We start from the raw sequence: 21191 nt of genomic DNA, 5'->3' as shown, positions 1-21191 counted from the left end.
CCTGATCATTCTCGTTCTTTGCTGAACTATTAACATGTGTATTTTCAGTCTCTGTTACTGCTATTCTACATGATCTCATGGGAAGTTTTCATTTGGCCCTAAATTCCACTTAATGTCTATTTCCTTAGGATATACAAATGTCTGTTTTGCTCTTCTCTAATGCTGCAATGTAGCAGACACCTGAATTTCATCACCAAATGCCTGCTGGTTCCCAACTCCTTTTACTGACCACAGTTTCTTTGTACTGGTTCAGAAAAAGAAAAATCACTCTCATAGCTTCTACTGCCCTGCTGTGGATAATGGCCAACCTATACCAAAGATAAAAGAATTTCTACACTTTTTAGATACTGCAGCTTGTATTGTTGTAGCACTGTAGAGTGGAGATCGCCTTATGCAAAATAACAGCTTTATTTTGTTAAAAGGGCCCAACTTTAAGTGGACCGTGGAATATTTATGGCTCTCAGTAGTCCTTTGAAAGAGTTATCTTATGTTTTTATGCCGATCATGGGTCAGAGGTTCAAATCAGCACTTCTTTCTGTCACTCCTTATATGTTTTACTATAATTTACAGCTCAGCAAGAGGACTCATAAAACAAAAGTGTCTATTTTACTTCAGCAACTAATTCTAGATAATCAAAGCTTTCCAGCAAAACAACCCAGCATGAAACTCTGCGTGGAAAATATGCAGAGAACAAAGCGTTTTGTCAAATAACACATCTCATGATGTAAACACATATGTCTCTTATAGGAAATTTTATCGCTTCCACATTATCGGCACACAAAAGGAGCATTCTTGTCGCAGACCTGGTGCGACTGTGGAGTCATCGTCATTGGAAACAAGAGCCTGATTAGGTTCCCACACAGATATGAATAGATTTTCTTTTTTTAGTGTAATGCTGCCTTTCTTATTTCTTAAACAGACTAGTAATTGTGGCTGTAAAAACAGTGAATTGTGTTTGGACGACATTTGTTTCTTCATATTTTTTTTAGCTACCCAGCGACACCAATTATCCCATATGGTTGTCCTCTTCTGGAAAGTCTGAGTTAATCCACAGCTGTGAAGATGAAGATGGACACAGCAGGCTCAAAGTCTGGTGGGTCCCTTGTCTGTTAATAAAGTCCGCAGTCTGCTGGACAGATGTTAAGAGGATCTGTTAAATAAGTCAGTGACAAAGATCCAGACTTCTGCTGGGGAAAACAATTAGCGAGACAGTATCTATTCCTCATAGATTTTCACTTTTTGCTTCATCTTTTACATAGGCAAAATGTCATTATTTGATAGAGAACTGTCCTACAGTATGTTTAATAGTCCTACTCAAAATATGAATGAACTAAGAGATCCATTGGTGCGTCTTTTGAAGAAGTGATAGACTTTTTTGTCCTTGACTTATTCATGAGTGCTACAATGGTGCAGAACTAAACTACAAGTTTGGTTTTATTTGTCATGGTATGCACTTGTATTGGCAGAGCTGAATAAGTGTAGTCAGCTATAACATATCCATTTCAATTTTCCTTGTAATGGCGAATGTGAACTGAATATGAAGTTACCATTAGATTAATCTTTCTTTAAATGTTATTAACATTTCTTATATTTACATCAAGGACTTACAAAGAATACATTCTGGTCCCAAAGATAATGCTGATATTCTGGGAAAAGGGAAGAAGGAAGAAAATGAAATGGCAGCAATATTCATGTTCAGAGAACTACTCTCTTTTCCCTGCCCACACTTACCATCATGGCCTGACAGCATAGATATCCAATACCAAAGTCTCTCTCAGTTGTAGTCATGTAAATTTGGAGAACGCTGCACAGTTAAAATACTTGCACCAGTGCAATACAGATCTAACCTGCCTTCAGGCACATATGCATTAAGATGCTCTTAGAACCATCTATGTTTCATTTTGAAACTCCGTTTCTCATTCTCTTGACCTCATCCTGCTTTGACAACAAAGTAGAAATGTCCATCAAAACAGCTCGCCCTGCTTTGCTGCCTAAATGGAGGCAAGTCTCACTTATGCATTATTCCTGAGATCATGTTCCTTAGAAATCAAATGGCTTTGATTACAATGAATTATGACAATTAAATACAATCTGTCAGCAACTGCCTGTTCAGAACCTGTTTACTGTAAAGCTGTGGGCAAAGCCATGAAAGAATGCTTAGAGCTCAAACAAATTATCAATCACTGCAAGTTGCTAAGACAATGTACATAATTTAGCACCTGGTCGTTGCCTCTGTAATACTGTATTTTTTTTTCCCTTAGAAAGTAAAGCACTTGGTTTACTAGTTTTACAGCATCTTGACAAGTTTTCAAGGCAATGTCACACCATTGCCCTACGAGGCTGCTGGAAATTTTTAATGAGACAGTATCAAAATTACAAAAAAAAAAAAAAAAAAAAAAAAAAAAAAAAAGAATTAAAAGATGTATCCTAAAATTTACACAATTAAACCTCAGTCAGTACATTAGGTATCTCACATCAACACAGAATATAGGTAACATTGGCTGTACTGGAATAAAATAACTCATCTCACAAATGCCCAAGTGTGCAGTATTTAAATTAGACTTTCAGTTTTTTTTCAACATGACAGAGTCAAAAATCTAACCCTGTAATACTGGTCCCATGGCCCTCAGAGAGAAAACTACATTTCTGCCATGTCAGAAAAGAAAAAAGGAAGGCCAAGAGCTCATCAGGGGGAACAATGTAACAGCTACTAAATATGTGTATGTATATATATATATATATTTATTATTATTATTATTATTATTTTTGAAAGCCTTCTGTAGTGAATAAGGAGCTCCTGCATTCTGAAGAGCAATTCCTTTGTGAAGCCACTGACTGGAGGGAAAGGCAAAAAATCCTCACTGACTTGGCGGTCGTGTCTCACCTCATTTCACTTTTTTTTTTTCCTTCCCAAACAGACTGAGTGTTGGTCTGCTGAGAATATGATGCTAAGCCACTTTTCCTGTAGAGTTTTTAAACTGGGCCTCTGAGAAAGGTTTTGTTACAATTCAATGACTGAAGTAATACCTTTGTCCATCTGAGCATTAAATGGCCCATTGAAATACAGCTTAGTTAGAAAGAATGTCACTAAATGGCGCTTTCTAATTTTTTTTTATTATTATTATTCCTCTCCCAATAGATTACAGCCTGGATCTGAAAATGCAGTTCAATCATTTTTGGTTGCCTCTCAGGTCAGGCCTTCAGCCAGTGTTAATTAAATGTAGCCCCTTTAGAATACCAGAGGTTAAATGAGAGCAACAAACCAGTCTTCTTCAGAATATTGCCTGATGTTCTCCAAAAAGCTGCAATCTTTTTGGGAGGACCCACATTTAAATATGAAATAGTCTCAGCAAGGAAAATTTATTGGGGTGGGGAGAATCCTTGCAAAATGCTGTTTTGTCTGGCAGTCAGTAATCACAAAACATTAAACACCTATTTCCATGAAATATAACATATATATTGTGTTTAAATAGCACACATCATAAAGGAAAGTGCTGCAGCAGACAATTTAAGCTGTAGCAGCACAATTTTCAAGTTGATAAAGTGAAACTATAAAGAATCAATGCATAAGTCAGACAGCTTCCATATCTAATACTCTTCCTTGCAGCTATTAGAAGTTCCCAGTTTTCTCACTACTAGGCATGAGCATTCGTATACCTTCAGTTTCATGTCTTCAGTCACATTTTGTTGTCTGTTACATACAATTTGGCCAGACCATGAAATTGAAAAACAGCTGAAATTGTCTTTTCTCAACCTAATGATTTTAAATGAGAAAGGGAGGGTTTTTTGTAAGCTATTTGTTTCCTGCATTGTAAAAAGTTTCCTAAAGTATTTGCAACGCTTCTACTATTAAATTGTTTGAAAGAGTGCTTTTTTAAAATACCGCAATTAGTCTTGTCTTTCTGAACATGACTTACAGTAAATAATCCTCCTTGACTATCTCTTTGTCCCAAGATTCCTTAGAAGAACGCAACCAAGCGATAATTCAGCATTATTGCTGCTTCAGTGCACTAATCGCTTAAAGAGCAGCAAGGACCCTATGTTCACTGCCACAAGGCTCCTACTGCCTCCTGGCCTAAGGCAGACTTCCCAACCCAGCAGCATCCAGATGTCAAGAGGAATATCCAGGTCCTGATGCAGCATGCTGCTCCATTCCAGTATGGCCTAAACATCTGTTTCATCTGCTGGCGTACAACCTGCTGAATACACTGAGACTGCCGCACAAAGTAGGGAATTGAATTAGGGTGGGAGTGAAATACTGCGGTTGCATTGCTTCATATCACTAAAAAACTGCACACAAAAAAAAAACAGTATAAAATGTTTGGAACTCCAAAACTGCAGTTTGATCATTTCTTATGATCTCTCTAAGAAAGAAAAGTCAAGGCAAGTAGCGGGAATGAGAAGGTGATGATTAAAAAAAATCCTTTCTATGCAATAGATGTACTCATCATCATTTTCTCCTGAGAGAGGGAAAGGCCACAGCACCTTTGTTTGCTCATCTTACTAATTTTCCCCTGGTTTATTTCTTTATGTTATAAAAAAGAGGGAAAAAAAAAGAAAAAGCATATTAGTATGTTACGCACAAATTTCTTGCCACAGTTATAATAGCTGCCCTTCATAGAATATACTTTAAAATGAGGTGAGCTTAGCCTTCTACGTAATTTCTTAAACACAGTAACTCAGGAGTACTAAAACAGTATGTTTTGTCTAAAAAAATAACAAAAATAACAATAAGTAAGCACAGACATTTTATCTTGAAGCATGACAAAACCAGAAAGTATTTCAGTTGATCTAGGTTAAGTTCTGATAATAAAGGAATGCTAACTGCTCTCATCTCTCCCACTTAGAATATCTATTTTCTTGCATTCTTGCTAGCAACAATAATGGAATAGTTGCACACTACCATGCAAATTCTTTGAGACTTTTATGAAAGTAAGATCAAAGCCAAAACAGAGTACATTTTTAGCTGTCTTTTTCTCTCAAGAGGATGACCTAATGAGAGGTAGTTTAACCACGAGTCTTCCTCTGCCATTGCAGAGCAGAAGCACTCTCATGCTGCAGCCTCCTTTGTCTTTTCTCTGCCAGCCTGAAAACACAGCTCCTCTTGGCGTGCCAGGAAGCAGGAACACAGGCTGCAGGAGACACCAGCACTTCAGTGTCCCAGCTCTGCATGGAGTGAGCCCCTGTATCCAGAGGCAAGGAGCTGTGCCCTGAGTGCTGCCACTGACATAAGCCCTCTGAGAATCTAAGTGCCTGAACAAAGTATAGCTGAGTGAAATTATAAAGAGTCCCTGTTAAAAGTAAGGTGTGAACATCAGTAAAAGTCTTTTATTGTGGAATAATACGTAAAATATCAAGGAAAAAAAACACAACAATTTAAGAATATGTAAAAACTTATCAGAAGTCTATCACCATTTCCTCTAAAAAGGACAGCACAAATATCAATAAAATCTTCCTCCAAAGCACAAGGATGCAAATTCCTTCATTTAAAGCTGTCAGATTACCAATACGCTACTTTTTGATCACACATCTCCTGTAGCTTACTACAGACAGGAAATAACACAATTAGCTTATCTTTGTGATACTGCCAGATTATATGTTGTAGCACACATCCTGGAAATTGGCAAAAAATCTTTAACTTCTGTATGATTCTACAAAATAACCTCAACATACCTTGCTTAAAACCATCCTGTATTTGATATAGAATTAAATACACAAATACTCTTGATATAAAAACTCTTGATACAAAGCCAGACACAACAAAGGGCAATCGTATTTGCTTGGGAAAAGGAATGAAACGTGAAGTGAAAAGAAATAGTAAAAAAAAAAAAAAAAAGGAAAGGAAAGGAAAAAAAAAAGAATGAAACTTTATTTAAAATATCCAGTATTTCAGAAATCATGTGTTTCGTATGTAAAAAAGGAATTGGTAGTAAATGGATGAGCTTTGTGAGCGAAGTCAGGATTTTCATCCTGGCTCGTGTCGGCAGGATTATAAGCAATTATGAGTAACTGCTTGTTGAGCTGTATGAAATGAGTTGGTGAATGAGTTTCCTTACGTCCATGTCACTGGTACAATGGCCAGCAATATAGAAAGCCCTGGTTGAAGGGGTATGAAAAGGTAATTATTCTAATAATGCAACAGGGCTTAAATCAGTTCAGGACAGAAGATGGCTGTGTAATTGCTGGGCCCTGTCGATTTGTCAACGTGGTTCGGCAGAAATAATCTGAGGCTTAAATAAAAGAAAAAGAAATCAGAGCATAGGGAAAATAAGTAGCAATAAAACTTCTCCAGAAATACTTCTTAAGATCTGACATAGGTTGGTACATGCATTCACTGTCTGACCACGCGGAGAGAGAAATCATCATACACAGCTATGGCAGTATATCCCTGTATGAAACTGTACCTATAGAGAACAAGAAAACTGAATGCTTACCCACCACTTCTAATCATACCATGAGGCAAAAGCGCTACAATTAGATTTCTGCAGGCTGCCGTGACAGAATAATGAGATACCATCCCACTAATAAATGTGTGCAAGGCAAGAAAGAGGAAGAGTCTCTCTTTACCTCACACTATCTCTCATAATTGCTGGGTCCAAATCCCCATCTTGTGAGAAGACACCAAGGCAGCGCCACAATTAATTTTCAAAAGCACTGTTGGGGTTCAAAGCTGAAATGTTTTTATACTTTTGCAAGAGATACACGGAGTTCATACGTAGCCAGCAACCATTCTCTTATTTTCACTAGCAAAAATGGACAGGAGACAGAGATATAATAAATATGTACTGGCTCTACTGATCAGGAGAAGCTTTATCAGTCAGCTGGGGCACATCTGGGAAAAAAGTCACTCAGGTGCATCTCTAGCATCCCATTCAATTAACATACCATTAAAAATGGTTCGTCCCTGGTAAGTCAACATATTTAAATGTGTATTTAAATGCAGAAAACAGTGAAACATTTTCTTTGTGAAGCAGAAAACAAGCCCCATTTACAGGTATTTTAAAGCATTAAAAATAATTGTGCCTTACAGGCTGCTTAGCAGATCACTCACACTGATCTTTTACTGTATATTTAGAACTTCCTTCAAGGAAAATTAAATAATTTCCTTAAAGGAAGTGCACACAAAATTATGCAAAACATATTCAAATGGGCTTATAAAAATTAAATCTAAAAAAAATCACATTTACAACTCAAAAGCAGGTAACTGGGAATTTACTATTGCAAATCCATTGTACACTTATGTGTTTTATATCAGCAAATGTATATTTCACATAAGCCTTCCACACATTCTGATGTGTGCTGGGTATGATGGTATTTCAGCAGAAGCGCTGGGACCAGATTAATATAGTTATGAGGCCTGATCTTAGCCCTCCCCTAGATGCTGAAGACTGCAGTAGAATAGATGGCTGGTACAGGATGAATTACGGTGAATAATTCCCAGATGTGCTGTTTAATAAAGATAAAACTAGTTAAAAACTGTTGACTTGATCTCTTCCTAGTGTGCAGAAAAAATGGTGCAGTTCCTTCAAAGGACCTGACCTCGTTTTCATCACTCACTTCACTTTAATATAATAAAATAAATAAAATACCAGAGGCTGGGACAACATACTCTCACTATTCCTGAACAGGGAATGCTTCTTCGTTTGTTTTCATGCCTACCTGTTCGATGTAATTCAAGCACAACTCCAAAATACGGGCTTCATAGTGTTGACTTCAATGAATTTTTTGAATGATTTCTTTGCTTCTAGAATAACCTCTTAATACTGACATTTAAGCATTCTTATCTTCCCCTTTTCCTTCAGATGCTCCTCCCTCCCGTGCCTTTCTTTCAGGACTGATACACAAGCCTTCTGCTGTGCCCCATAGTCATATGCGACCTTCATGCTGATCCTTAAGAGGAGACAGCTGATTCCAACACTTTCTTTGATTTGGGACATATTCTACTTTCTCACTCATACGGATTCTGAAAACATCACAGACCAAATACACTATTACTCTATTCCATAATAGCAACAACTACACTGCATTTAGAGAATTCTAACTCATTTTCTGTGTTCCTTTCATTTTGACCTGCATCAATGGAGAGTGATACATTCTATAATCAAAGACCCTCCATAATAAGGCATGTGATGTGACAAATCTTTAAAATTCTTTAGTTTCCTGTGAGCACACACACACTGCACGTGTCTGTGTATCTATACTTGAAAGTTCTCATCTAACTATCCATAGTCTCACAGATTTCACTGCAGACGAAAGGTAGTTTGTTTTCTCTTTCTATAGCAACCAGAGAGGAAAGAATAATGATACAGAGGAGTATTTTCATTTGTGTAGAGAGCTGACAATGTAAAAGCATCTTTGTTATTAATCTGATTGCTGCTAAGTTTCTAAATGTTTGAATATGCTAACACCTTCACGGAAAGAATCCTTCGTGTTTGTAATTTGTATCCAAATTAAGCAGCTTGCTCTATAGGCATCAGAGCTATAAATTCTTGAAACATATTCACTTGCGGCTAATTCCTGTAAGGCACACACCATATACATTTCTAGAAAGTTAGAAGGAATCCTACTGCTAGCTCAGAGCATGCCTCACAGTCAGCCTGGTCCCCAGAGGGATGCCACAGTTTTAAAAGAGCTTTAAAAAACGTGCTCGTCCCCTGACAGCGTGCTGGTGCTCTATCAGTAAATGCAGCAGTAACTTATTTGCTTCCTAGTGGCACTCCAGGGAGAGTGCTTTGCAAAGCACAACTACTTTAAGATTGAGCCTGGGCATTCAGCTGAAGCCCCTGGGCACTTCAGCCCACAGGGGCTGCCAGTGGTTAAGGAAGCAAGAATGTCTTGTTGATGCTCTGGACTCAACCTTCTCCAATCACTAGGGGTTGAGCTTCTTCTGCCTTGGTACAGACTGGGGAGACTCAGCAAACCTCCTGCAATCCAGGCTATAAAGATGACATCCTTCTAACCATACAGGTTTCCTGATAAGTGAGTTTATTTCTATGTCATTTATGATCCCAGTGGTAAATTCTCTCAAAAGAGCATGAGGGCCTGGAAGTCAGCAGTCCTGTTTGCTAAGATCTAGAGGTACAAAAGATGGGAGCCAATCTGATCCCTAGCTGCCAGACTGAAAAATCTTCATGCATTGGAGAAGAGAATGGGTGCAGCACTTTGGATGGCAGAGGGCTTGACCATCTAAAGCGAACAAAGAAAGCCTCACCAGGCTGAGTGACAGTCTGGCAGCCAGTGTTTTTCCTGCAACAGGGGGAGCACAAGCCCGGGACTTAGCTTTGCCACTTCCAAGGGAGGTATTAGAACTGCTATAGACTCTGGAAACAGCTTCTTTCTTCAACACTGCTGTAAATTTTTTATTACATAATGCAACACTATTCCATTAAGCAAGAATAAAAATAACAAAGCGTTGCTGTTTAAAGAAGTGAGGAGCATTACATAGGTGAGAAAAGGGTCTTGCAGCAGTAATGCTGCTGGCTGTAAGCAGCTGATGACTTGAGATAATAGGTTTGTTTGTCTGTTTTTACAAAACTGAAGAAAGTAGGGAGATTCCCTCTTGTTTTATCAGGAATGCCATTACTGGAGGAGCCAGGAAAATTCTCCTGGCAACAATTTCATCAGAACTGATAAGTTACTGCAAAAGTCTCAATTTTGATGGGCTGTTCTTTCCTCATGAAAATGAGTCTGTGAGATAATTTAGGGCTGAAGATGAGAAGGAGGAGGAAAAGAGGGAGCATTAACAAATTCTGCAAATAACTGAGGCTATATGATAAAATACTGACTCAATGACATCATTTTCATTGATAATGTCACTGACATAATTCAACTTGATAACACAGATATTACACTTAGACATAAACATCCAAGCAGAGAAAGGCATAAGTATAACTATTTCATTGATTTTAATTAAATTTTCTTAAGTATTGCAAGCTTGGCATATTTTTAATTTTATTTTCATTAAAGGGCTTGCTTGGTCTCTCAGAGCCCTAATAAAAACCTTCTTTCAACGCCTTTCTTTCCTGTGCTACAACCTACATTTCTACACAAGAAAAGGACCAAAATATTTAATTTACTACTTCTATATGCTGAAATTTGCACACACCATTCCCTTAATTTAGGCCACTATTCACTGTATCATAATAAGGAAGATTCTGTTAAATTATGCCCACCTAGAGCTCAGTAGTCTTTGAATGCTAGATAAAATCATTCTGTAAGGCTAATGAAGACAGAAACTCTGTCTGTAACAATATTAAGTTTGTTTTCTCTAGTGATTCGAAGAAGTGAGCAATCTGTCAGTAATACATTGAGGGAAATTACTTGTCTTGTAGGAATTCCCGCTGACAGTCACTCACTTGCAGTGCTGACCCAAACATCTACCTGCTGACAAACAAATTACAGTGTCTAACTTTGAGAAGGTAACTGGCTGTTTTTAATTTTGATTGGTCTCACCAAATCTCTTTCACAATTATCCAATCTCCATTCTTCATTGTGTTAAAAAAAAAAAAAAAAAAGGAAACCTTATCGTTTCTGCACTTGAAAAAATTATTATTGCCTACTACATCCGAGAGTGTTATGTCAGATAAAACTGTTAAACTGTGTCTAACCAACATTAAGACTGGCAGCCCTGCCAGTGACTGACTGGGTGAGTGAACACATTACTGAGACAGCATTGTAGAAATTAATTTTCTTCAATAAAGTGATTTTTAAGGCTCATATATTTCACAATCTAAACATATGTCACTGTTTCATAAACAAAATAAATGGATTAAAATAATACATTACCAGTATGCTGACACATGGAAATATTTTAATTAGAAATACTTAAGCTACGTGATATTTAACTGCTATATTTGTAGAAGAGGAGTATGCATCATTTAATAAGACATAAGGCAGGTACATCACTTTGCATGATGTGGTACCAGAGTGGGACCAAATCACCTTGAGTATAAGCTATCACTATCAGATCACATTAGACCCACTAAAAATTGCTTTAAGGTTACAACATATAGAGGAAACTCCAATAAGAGAAGCAGTTCCACTGAAACAACTTTTTCATTGAAATAATAAGTCACCAAGATTCTAGTTTCTGAGAATATTTCTTCATAAAAGGCCACATCTAACATCTTAGCTATTTAAAGGCTGTATTTACATGAATGTCACATTACATTGGCCTCTTTCCTGCACATTCTTCTTGACTTACTTTAAGAACCAGCACTAAAATAGCTGAGGAAAGCAAATGTCAACTGTGTCCTGAAATTTATATGTGTGAGAGAATTGGAATAAGTAGGAATGTAATATATTGTTTACTGTACTGAGTGCCCTCTGTTCTCCAAAGGTCAAAAGCATTGTAACCTTAGAGTTACAGTTTCTGATTGTTCCCAGGGTTAAATACATTATCAAAATTAATGGTTCAAACCCCTCAACCTTCAGATATATGAGTATTCATGCCTCCATCTGCCGAACTATTCAACTAAAAATAGCATTCTTTGGCCTTCACTCTACTCATATTGTGCCCCTGAGGCAGGCTATGCAATGCTTCAGCGGTGTGCTGGATCCACACCCAGCGGTATAACAAAAGGTCATTTACTTTGTTTGCAATTAGAAGAGAGTATGAAAGGATAGGATGAGATAGGAGGGGAGAACAGAAATAGATAAATACATGTTTAGTTAAAACTTACATTTTTTAAATCAATTATAAAAACTTCAGGCCTCAAAAACACAGCTGCAACTACAGTCAAGACTTGCCAAGGTTCATTAGGGTTGTAAGCGATAAATTTTAAGGGACAAATTACACAAATAGTTTAGGAAAGAAGTTATGAACCAACGCTTTTTTTGTTTGGCTTTTTTTTCCTAGAGCTTGCTTTGTTTAGGAATAACTCCAGTTAGCATCATTGTAGTGCTTCCATTTCTATCAACAGTTTATCAGTTGTGGTTGAGAGAGTTGCAACATTTCCTTATTTAGCACATAGACAGCTTTGTAGAAGCATATAGGAATGAAGGCAGATTTTTAAACCATAAAGAACACGCGGTAACCTTCCTTGTCTGAAAGTAAGGATGTATAGGTGCCCCCTCTGCTCCATTGAGACTTTCCAATAACGAGGTTACTGCTACCATAAGAGTCAGGGAAATTCATTTTATGATCAAGTTCACTCTTGTAGCAAGGTTACTCCTCATACATATCTACAACCAGTTAATATTACTGCAATCATTTGGGAATTAAGGACAAAATTTAGGGAAATGCAAAAGGAGAGAAATGGAACAGAAGGTGGGTAAATAAAAGAGAAGAATGAAAAATATTGTTTCTTTTTGTCTGCTCTCATTGATTAATTTTAAAAACAACCAACTTTTATTGTAATGTGCATCAGAACTGGTTCACACACCCCTATGGATACCTGCTACAGCCGTTTTCCGTAATGCACCTTTATTTAGCACAAGGTTGATATGGTGGGATTCTCTCACAGTTATTTGAAGCTGGAGGAGTACACAGAAGCAGTTTTGTCCCTCTCAGACAACAACTGGAGAACTGTTCCCTCATCAGGAAGGGCCTAACAAGGTGTGGTTCTAGAACACATTTTTTAAATCTTATCCAAATTGTTGAGGAAACTCATGAGACAAGGCCAAGCTGTCAGTGGGAAATGTGGGACAGTATCTTTGTATCTTATTTTCAATGCTGCCATCTATGTAATCCTGATGAGATGAGTATGAAATGAAAACAAGCTATCTGACATCAACCCAGAGCAGAACTTTCTATACCTCTGGAATGGTATAGGCATGTAGTCACTACAACTATAGTCTTCAAGTCAAGGAGATATATTATCTGCAGGTGAGAGAGAGAGGCATCCAGAGAAAACGCATTTTGATACTAATGGGCTAAATAGAGCTTTGGTGAAATAGACAAACCATTAATTAGTCATTGTCACTGGAGAAAAATCCTCCATGCAATAATTACTACGGTTACACAGTGTACCTGGAAGTAAATTGTTTTCTCTGCTAATAGATTCACAGCTTCCATCGAAGCTGTCCTAAAACACAGGAAAATGAGAACACAAAATTGCTAGTAGCTCTTACTCAAAGTTTCATCATCCCCAACAAAGTAAGTGAAAAAAGAGGAGGCTACAAGCTTGAAGATGATAAAGAATTTCCACTGCAGCTAGATATAGATTTGGGAATACAATTTTGCTAGTAATTCTCTAGTAAAGCTGAATCATTAGAACTCCTGCAAAGCTTGTTTAATTGTGATAGTTTCTAGTCTACAAGTTCTCCAAACATAGATACTGCGCACACACTCACATGTAGTAACAAAACTAAACCTGCAAATTAATTAGCTATTTCTCCCACTGGCTGAAAGAAACAGATTTCTGATCAGTATTTTAAGCGCTTGGGAAATACTCAGATACCATGGTCACATATTTATGTAAATAAATAAGTGGGTGGGGCGCATGGAAGCAAGACAGAGAAAGAAGGGGGGAGGGAAGCAAAGATGAAGAAATGAGCTGAAATGCTACGCCCTCAGCAGTTTTCATGATGCATCAGGTATAACAACAAGTTCCCTCCCACAATCGTACCTAAATAAACTTTTCTTTTAGGATACACTTAAAGAAATTACACAAAGAAAGCGTCAATACTAAGAGTCAATAAACTTCAGCCAATTCAACAATCAGATGAGCAGGTACCAACTGAAGGCCAAGTACTCTAAGTCCTTATGAACACAAAATATTAAAAAAATTGAAATGCCACAGAAGTGAAATTCAAACAAAATAGAAAGGGTGGGGGGAAATAAGCCAAAACACTCTTTCACAATAAATATTTCTGAAGGGAAATTCTATACCCTCACACATTTTTGAATTTATGAACATCATTTTCTTCAACGGTTCTTTTCTCTATCTGTGCATATTATTTTTAACAGCTTGGCCTATAATTTCCGAAAATTAACAAAAAGGCAGTATTGCTGTAGGTTCTGGTCAAAGCTGATGTGCAAATAGATCTGCGGGTCCCGTCTGTAACTGCTAATGGGACTTTTGCTTTAGTAAGTATGCAGATACAGATTTTCAAAGGATACCAGCTAAAATTGAGTATCTGGTATATTTCCTTTTGAAAATCTCTTTAGTTTAAAGTTTGTCTAAGAGACAGTCTTTATATCTTATTATGACCCAGAAACATTCTGGGAGATCTTGCTCTGAAGTGTCAAGGTGTCCCCTTTCCAAGTTCTGCTTTTAGGTTTGGTCAGATGTAAGCTCAAGGGGTCTTTTCTGACAGTTCCATGGGTGAAAAGTGAGTTTTGGTCCCATTCTCACTTATCCTAACTCTGCAATAAGAATATCAGCAATGGGAAAAGATGAGAGGGTTTTTAATTTGCTTTGGTCCCTCTGGAAATAAAGGTATAATTGCATAAGGGTAAGCAAAATAGATATTTGGAGATTAACATGGCAGTACACCGCTACTCTAGGCACAATTTATTCCTACTTTGTATGTGAACCGAACTCTAACAGAGGTTTCAAAGGTTTACTTGCAAATAGTTACATGCATCTTTAATGGCCTTTCCTCTCATGTTCACTGTCACTTCCTTTCCACACATTTTAACTCTGAAAGCTTTTGACTGTTTCTTCATTATTTATGACATTGTTGTGTCTTTTCTTGTGAAATTAAAAACTTCTTGCCACAAAAGCTAGCTAATAACACGGCACATAAATCTTCCTCTCACAACATTTCAGTACTTCTATGACCAAACCAAGCATCCTGACTATGCTTGGCATTTGACCAGCTTAATGCACAGAATGGTAGAGATTACCTAAATACAGAAGCCAAAAGAGTTTGCAATTTATTGTATTGTCAACCCCACGCTGTCTGTGAAAAAGCCTCAGTAACACTTCGGTTTTCATACACTCACTGCCCCAGCTAAAGGTAGTACCATGCAGATACAGGGGAAAGTCTAAATGAAAAAAAAATGGAAAAAGACCTTTGAACATGTCTCTTACCGACCGGTCATGTAATTAAGAAAATACCATTAATTCTGCTTATATAAAATACACAGAATAGTGTCTTTCACTTGGAGTATCAAGGTTGAATGCATGTTGCTGTATTTGCAGTACCATGAGTACATAAGGTGTTAATCCTCCTGGGCTGTGCTCAAAAAATATTTAACATTCAGGCTATTATTTAGCATACAGCTGGTTAGCAGTTTTCCCCTAAAATTTTGGCTTCGATCCCACATTTTTTTGTTCTGGCACATACCTGGAGCTGTAAAGGGCTGAGTCCAGAAGCAGCAGCAGCTGCCATTGTTGATGGAATGAACTGCACAGGGTAGTTATCACCTGTCGGGAGAACAATGCGTGCAGGTTCAGACAATGAGCAGAGAATAGCAGCAGACAAGTGCAAACATGGACCTAGGATTGCCTGTGCTCCACAGCACTCCTCTAAGCCTAAACATCTGCAAAAACAAAAGGCTTTGCTGGGCACGGACTTGCCATGCTCCCTTGGAACTTTTTTGTTAGCAGATAGCTGGTAGGCAAACTGGCAAAACATAACAAAACATTTTTGTTTTTCAAAAGCCATGTTCAAATCAGGCGTGTAAACTTGGGCACAAAGTGGGACTTAAGGCCACAGACACACAAACAAGATACCCTAGGAAACCCCAGTGGTTCCAGAAGGGAGAAAAAATGTCACCATGTTTCCTAAAACAGGATAAATTTGCTGCAACCCAAGAAATTTCAGCCCTGATTAATACAGAGTACTTTCCTTTCAGTATGAAGTAGCTCTTTCCTGGGAAAGCCACCTAGCTGACTTAACACAGGTTGAGGTTGGCTTTGTTTCAACAACTCCTTTCAGATAGCCAATGACAAAAGTCAAACTAAATCGTCTAAAAAATAGCTGTAAATACAATTTTAGCTACCCCTTACAGCTGGGACCCTACTCAACTCTAATAGATGAAGTAGTTGTTCAGTTATACAAAGATCCAGACCCAAAACTCTCTGAGTTCTACTTTCTGGGAACGGAAAATGCATGCCCTCTGCATAGAGAGGACAGGAAATACTTTAGAAAATATATATTTTCTATATATAGAATACTATTGATCAAAAATAAGTGCAACGTGGTGTCACACAGTGCCATTGAGACTCTTAGTCCATGTAAAGAGTGAAGGAATGCTGGAGCAGTTTATCAACAGAATTTGTAATGTAAAAATTAATACAGAGATGGATAAATTACATGTAACTGTGACTTAACGGAATATTGCTTTGGCTCAAGCTTCTTATTGAAAGTCAGTTATGTACTATCTGTAGCCTACATTTTAACACTGCTCTTCTGTACATTGTTGAGATTTATAATAATCAGTCTGCTTTCTGTTAACTTTTCCATGCTGAAAGCATAATGCAATAATGAGGGAAAATATCACATCCAAAATGAAATAATCTGGACATTCCAAGAGTTAGATTATTTTTTTTTTTTTGTCAGCACCCTCAAATAAATGACAATACCCAAAGTCTTGGCAGACACTGGATTTCTCAGAACTCTTCTTATTTACCACCTGAAGTGCTATTGTGTTCAGCTTGTTTAAAACGTTCAGTTGTTTCACTTTTTTAATAAATTGTACATGTCTAATCCGCAAGGTCTCTTTGCATCATATCCATAATACCTCATCAGACCATTGAGCACAGTATGTGCTTGTACACAGTCCAGTAACAATTGGCTTCTGATTGCATATGGAGCTCTGCTACAATGCATTCACTAACACTATATTGAACTGGTGTCCTATGGAGTAATGTTCAAAATATCTCCTCTTATTTTCCCCCTTCCATGAGGTTGATTTTAGTTTGCAAAGATGTTGGTGGTTTTGTTGTTTTTGTGAGGTTTTTTTTTGTTTTTTTTTTTGGTTTTTTTTGCTTAAAAAAAAAGCAACAAAAAATCTAGCTCCTTTCTTAAACTAGTAAAGCTGTCTCTTTGTGGTTAAGCAGTTCTACTCATCTCTTTGATATTTATATGAAATTATCTGAATAAATAAGACCCTAATCTAAGTTAAATAACGTTTCTTTCAGAAATATTTTACAAGGTTTTAAAAAAATCACGAAGATGTTGAAATTAACGATGCTTTAAATGGGGGGGCGAGGGGGGAGGGGGAAGGGAAATAACCATCCAAGTCATCAGCATGGACTGTCTTGCAGAACATTTTGGAGGCATTCTTTCTTTAAATATCATGAATAATTCATTCCTGTTCCACACAGCAATCTCTTTTCGTTCTCCCTCCCCCTTCACATATACTTTTTAAGTTCAATACCAGTTGCTTTATTTGTACTAAAACATTTTCCATGTCAAACATATTTTTAAAAAAATCAAACTCTAAAAGAATTCCCCGCGGCACTCCTTTTTCACAGCTGTCACGCTCCTATGGTTTGAAATAGCCAGATATTTTACACACACGCATACACACACCCCCACACACGGGCAGACACACGGAGTTTTTAGCTTCACAATTAATTTAACAGTATCTCTACCACACCCTATAGTGTTCTCTTGCTCACCTGCTGGCTACAGTACCTTCTTTTGTTAAAGGAAAGTATAATTTCATAGTTATGCCATTTATTTATTATTAACACACCACACCATCCCTTATTTTTTTGTCCTTATTTTAATACCCTAAATTATGGTTAAGTCCTGGTGTGTGAGCAGCGTCATTACGCTGAGAACAAAAATTAATACTCTGTCAGCCTTGGAATACTTTGCTGACACAAAGCAGTAAAAGCAGAGCAAAGGTATTTTAGGGTTTTTTTTTTCCTCCCTTGAGGAAACTGAGCATGCAGGGAATTGACTGGTTTTAATTTTTAATTACAGAAGGTACATATTTCCCCCCTCTAACTTTCTCAGTGCAAGAATGGATCAAGAAGCTTCTCAGTAGCTGTCTTGGCAAGAAATCAGTCAGTGCATTGTAGCAATTTTTTTTTTCCAAATTTTTCCCTCGATTTGGAATGCTTGCATGAAGATCCATTCTTTTAAATTTGAACAAAAGAAGACAGAGCATGTTCAGACAAGTCTGCTTTACGTACCAGGGTATGCTGGCCTTTCATAACCAGGCCTAAGAAGAATGCCAAAAGAAGAAAATCTGTCATGTTTTGCAAACCAATCTCTTCAATCTCCTTGCTGTGTTGATTGTCTATTTACATTTGGCTGCTGCTGTTTATATATAAATTGGTGTTTACAAGCTATGGAAAATCACACCAGACTTCTGTTTCATTTGTCAGGTTGAGCAACATTTTCAACAGAATAAAAGCAGCATAAAATTGTACCATGCTATTCCGTGTAGAGATAACATAAGTGTTCTTCAGTTTGCCTTGGATTAAGGGAGGAAGCGTACTGGATTTTATTTATAGGATGTATGGACTTACTTTCCAGATCATGGCTTTGCGAGTTGTAAGGAAAAGAAGGAAGTCTGGCCAACAGAAGAGTCAGCTCTTGTGTGATTCACAGGAGGGGAAGGCTTTGGTTTATTACCAACCTTTCCTAAAATATGATTGTAAGACATAAACTGACTCTCCAAGTTTTCAGTTTGATAACGGCTTACCCATTTGGGGATTATGCCTTAAAACCTGTCTCTTCACATATGGATCTTGAACAGCCATTTGCACATTATCCTTATGCAATCATAGAATAATAGAAAACAGGGGTGGAAGAACTGTGCCAGATCACACGCTGCAGGACCTCTCCTCCCAGGCACAGTAAGCAGACAGAGGAGAGCGTACCGCTCCTCACAGTGTTGTTGGGACACAGCAGAGTTACAGATGCCCACCCCTTCTTCAGGATTGAATAAAAGATTTACAGAGGTAACAGATAAGGCAATACTATATAGCATCTCCTCTGTCTGATGACACAACATTAGTTCTTCCTGAACAGGGAGGATCTGGAGCGGGATCTGAGAGCCACAGCATTGCCTTATTACCATCCTCGCATCACAGCAAAATCAGCTGTCCCAACGATTGCCTGCTTGCAGGTAAAAATCTAAATTTGCAGTGCAAATCCCAGTTGAAAATATTCAGCTGCCTACTACCACTTCCTGCTCTCACCTCAGCGTTTAGGAGTGAGCCACACATAGATTGCAGCAACAGATCCTGAAGGCTACAGATTCCTTATTGCAACCACTAAAACCTAACAAGGAACACATGACAGACTAGATCAGTGCTGGGGAATTTCCATCAGAAATGAGGCTTCTGCAGCACCTCTGCCATGTAAAAATACACATCCAAATCAGTACACAGCTGATTCTGTTCTCACGTGCCAAGAGGAACAGCAGCTTGTGGAAACACAGTACTGCGTTATATAAAATATGAGCCATTTTCAGCTTTAGGAAAAACTTCTGAAAGGCCTGTTCCAAATGGAAATGGCAATGATGAATACCAGTGTAACCCAACGGATCTAAGAAGATGCTAGCTATGCACACTAGTTACTGTAATCACCAAGTTTAATTAGTTCTATGACAAATATCTCATAGTGCTGTTTCTGAGGTCCAGCCAGATGACAATAAATATGACAGGTTTTTTTTGTCACATTTCATCTAATTTTTTTGCTATGACTTCAAAGTACTCAATATTTACGTGCTTCACAGCAAAAACAGAACAATGACAAAAATTTAGCTGCATTTCTCATTATTTTTGCCACTGGCCTAGGAAAACAGTCTGAATTTTCACATTTCATTATGTTGCTAGCATAGAAAAATCTCTTGCAAATTATTTTAGTATATAAAACAGAATGACCTAAGCAGGCAGACAGGGGTTGTTTCTGAATCATTCTAATCATGATCTTTATATACTTTCTGCATTCAATAAAAAGATATGCTTTGAAAATACACTGCAGCATATTACTCTGGAAACCCATTTAAATAGATGTTTACACTCCCCCTGCCTCAAAGTCTCTATTTGCAATAATCTATTTCATAGATACTTTCCACATCTGATAACTGACAGAACACAAAACACTTGTAGAAGACTATTGTGCAAAAGTGGTCATTGCTTTCAAAGTCACCTAAAGCATTGCTACACAGCCAGCATGATCTAGCTCCTGCCCAGCACGAACCTCTATCTTTCCTCTCTAACCATCCTACTTTCATCATCCTCATTTCCTCCTATACACAAACCTGGAAAGAAGTAACTCCTGAGGCACTGCAAAACAGAGGCAGGAGCTATCTTCCTTCTTATAGCACTCAGTGCCATTTTACCCAAGGCACCAGAGGGGAAACTCTAATCATATTCAAGGATACACTGACTTTTTGTGGGCTCGTGCAGTTAGTTAAGTAAGGGAAAATTTGCAGTGCAAGAAAAGGTATAATAACACTTCTGTTACCCAGCAGTTCCAAGTAGTAACTATCATGGTCACAGTCAGAAAGCTAGAATAGTTGCTTTGCTGTACTTGGAATGCAAAATAATCATAATAATTGTGTGGCACCTCTGGGCAAGTATTAGCTTCCTAACAGCTGCCTCACTCAGTTTCCCACTGGAATAAGGGGCAACCCCATAACCAGGTACTCTGCAAGGCTCGTCAAGTGCCTGCAGGTCAAGAGTCGCAACAGTCATTTGAGATGCAAGCACCCTAAAGTTTTAATTAATCCAGTATACACTATAAATACTGAAATATGTATAAAAAATTAATTAGGTGGTCTATGCAGCTCTGATTTCTCAATTAGTACTTACCATGCCGGAAAATTATATTACATGACTTTGAGATACGTAACGAAGCACGGGACTTTGGGGCTTTTTTTCTCTAATGTAATTATTACTTGTCATGAGTTCTTGCTAACTTCTGGCTCTTTCACCTCCTACACTGCCAAAACATGAGGGAAGAGAGCTACAGTCACCTGATATATAGATCCAGCCAGGCAGTAGGAAACTGTCCTGTCAGATACAAATAATAGCCATAAATCAGCAATTCTGTGAGTCTTCTATTCATAATATTTTAGAGCCCAGGAGTTCAGCAGGCATGTTCTGGAAGGGCCTCAAAATCTGTATAATTCTCTTTCCTTCCTAGAGTTCCTCCCCTTGAGGATGTAACTTACTGTAATTTGTTACATTTTCCTACTTATGTTTAAATGCAGGGTTTAAATTCATATTTGCAACAGTACTCAAGCTGATATCTTGACACTGAGCCAAAGAGACATGAACTTGGTTCCCATTTAGCCCATGAAAACACACATGCATAGACTTACACAAATA

General features: G+C 37.8%; 1 protein-coding gene across 10 annotated transcripts in view; it reads right to left on the bottom strand.

Moving 5' to 3' along the window:
- SOX6 (SRY-box transcription factor 6) overlaps window positions 1-21191 on the bottom strand; it is a 366568-nt gene that overhangs the window by 72258 nt on the left and 273119 nt on the right. For all 10 annotated transcript variants that reach the window (XM_042881831.1, XM_042881833.1, XM_042881825.1 and 7 more), the window contains one exon: window positions 15235-15314. In XM_042881831.1, coding sequence (XP_042737765.1) covers window positions 15235-15314 — 80 coding nt within the window. The remainder of the gene's footprint in view (window positions 1-15234; window positions 15315-21191) is intronic.

This window comes from Lagopus leucura, unplaced genomic scaffold (assembly GCF_019238085.1).
Source record: "Lagopus leucura isolate 7727_CA_CO unplaced genomic scaffold, USGS_WTPT01 Super-Scaffold_100033, whole genome shotgun sequence".
Classification (NCBI taxonomy): domain Eukaryota; kingdom Metazoa; phylum Chordata; class Aves; order Galliformes; family Phasianidae; genus Lagopus; species Lagopus leucura.
This window is presented reverse-complemented; position numbering and strand designations above follow the sequence as displayed.